The 898-nt window shown below is 55.5% G+C and overlaps 1 protein-coding gene across 1 annotated transcript; it reads left to right on the top strand.

Annotated features, from left to right (window-relative positions):
- Nucleotides 1-108: 108 nt before the first annotated feature.
- Nucleotides 109-585, top strand: ENH_00000860 (hypothetical protein; the record flags this gene model as incomplete). The annotated part of the gene is made up of 1 exon (XM_013583915.1): nt 109-585. One exon carries the CDS (start codon nt 109-111, stop codon nt 583-585), a length of 477 nt encoding a protein of 158 aa, XP_013439369.1.
- Between the last annotated feature and the right edge of the window lie 313 nt (nt 586-898).

Below are 898 nucleotides of genomic sequence, written 5' to 3'. Positions count from 1 at the left end.
CAGTAGGGCGCCCACCCGTCCTAGCACTGAGAAGACGGAACGATTAAACGTGCAGGCCTAGGCGCGGTTGGAGACGAGTGTTCTAGGCCGCGTATCCATGGCAAAGGGATGATGTGTGCGGTAGCGACAGGTCCTAATGCCATTCCAGTCTCCCTTGAGTGGGAAAACCAACTCCTCAGCACTGCGGAAAGAACTAATACGAGCGATGGGCACGCGGAAGGGACTCAGCCGCTTTCGGAAACGCGGCGGAAGTCTGGGTCAGCGTCGATCCTGAGTGAAGAGACTCCGGAAGCGACGACGGATAGCAGCAGGAAGTCCGCAGAGGCAACAGAAGACGGCTATAGGTCAGACGCGACAGCGATTGTGCCAGACTGGTGGCGGGAGACTTGCACGAAAGAGTCTTACAACCAAGGCGAAGCGTTGTGTTGTGTGGGCGCGACGGCTGTACTTCGCGTTGAGTTCGCAGAGAGTCCTTGTGAGGCCCTCTTGGACACTGGGGCTTCGAGAAGTTTCATTAGTCCTAAAACAGTCGAACGACTGCAGCTGAAAGTGCGGAGACTTCCAAAAGAGCTAAGTTCGCCGTAGCTACAGGCGCACAACAACGCATTGATCGGGTTGTGACGGGATTGACGATGTGGTGCGGACATGCACGTTTTTCCGGGGACCTTTTAGTGGGACCCGTTCCCTATGACTTAGTCTTGGGTTTGGATTGGCTGACGGAACACAAGGTGGCCTGGTATTTCCAGTCTGACAAACTCCAAACCTATGTGAATGGCCAGTGGTGCGAGTTACCGGTCGTTCGGACTGGTGAAGCAACGCTGCAAGGTGACAGTCCCACCGTAGTCCACAGAAGGGCCCCAGCAGAGCAAGCATATGAGATATTGGCCAAACAAGTGGG

The sequence above is a fragment of the Eimeria necatrix genome, genomic scaffold (assembly GCF_000499385.1).
Source record: "Eimeria necatrix Houghton genomic scaffold, Enh_scaff1023, whole genome shotgun sequence".
NCBI classification, from domain to species: Eukaryota; Apicomplexa; class Conoidasida; order Eucoccidiorida; family Eimeriidae; genus Eimeria; species Eimeria necatrix.
This window is presented reverse-complemented; position numbering and strand designations above follow the sequence as displayed.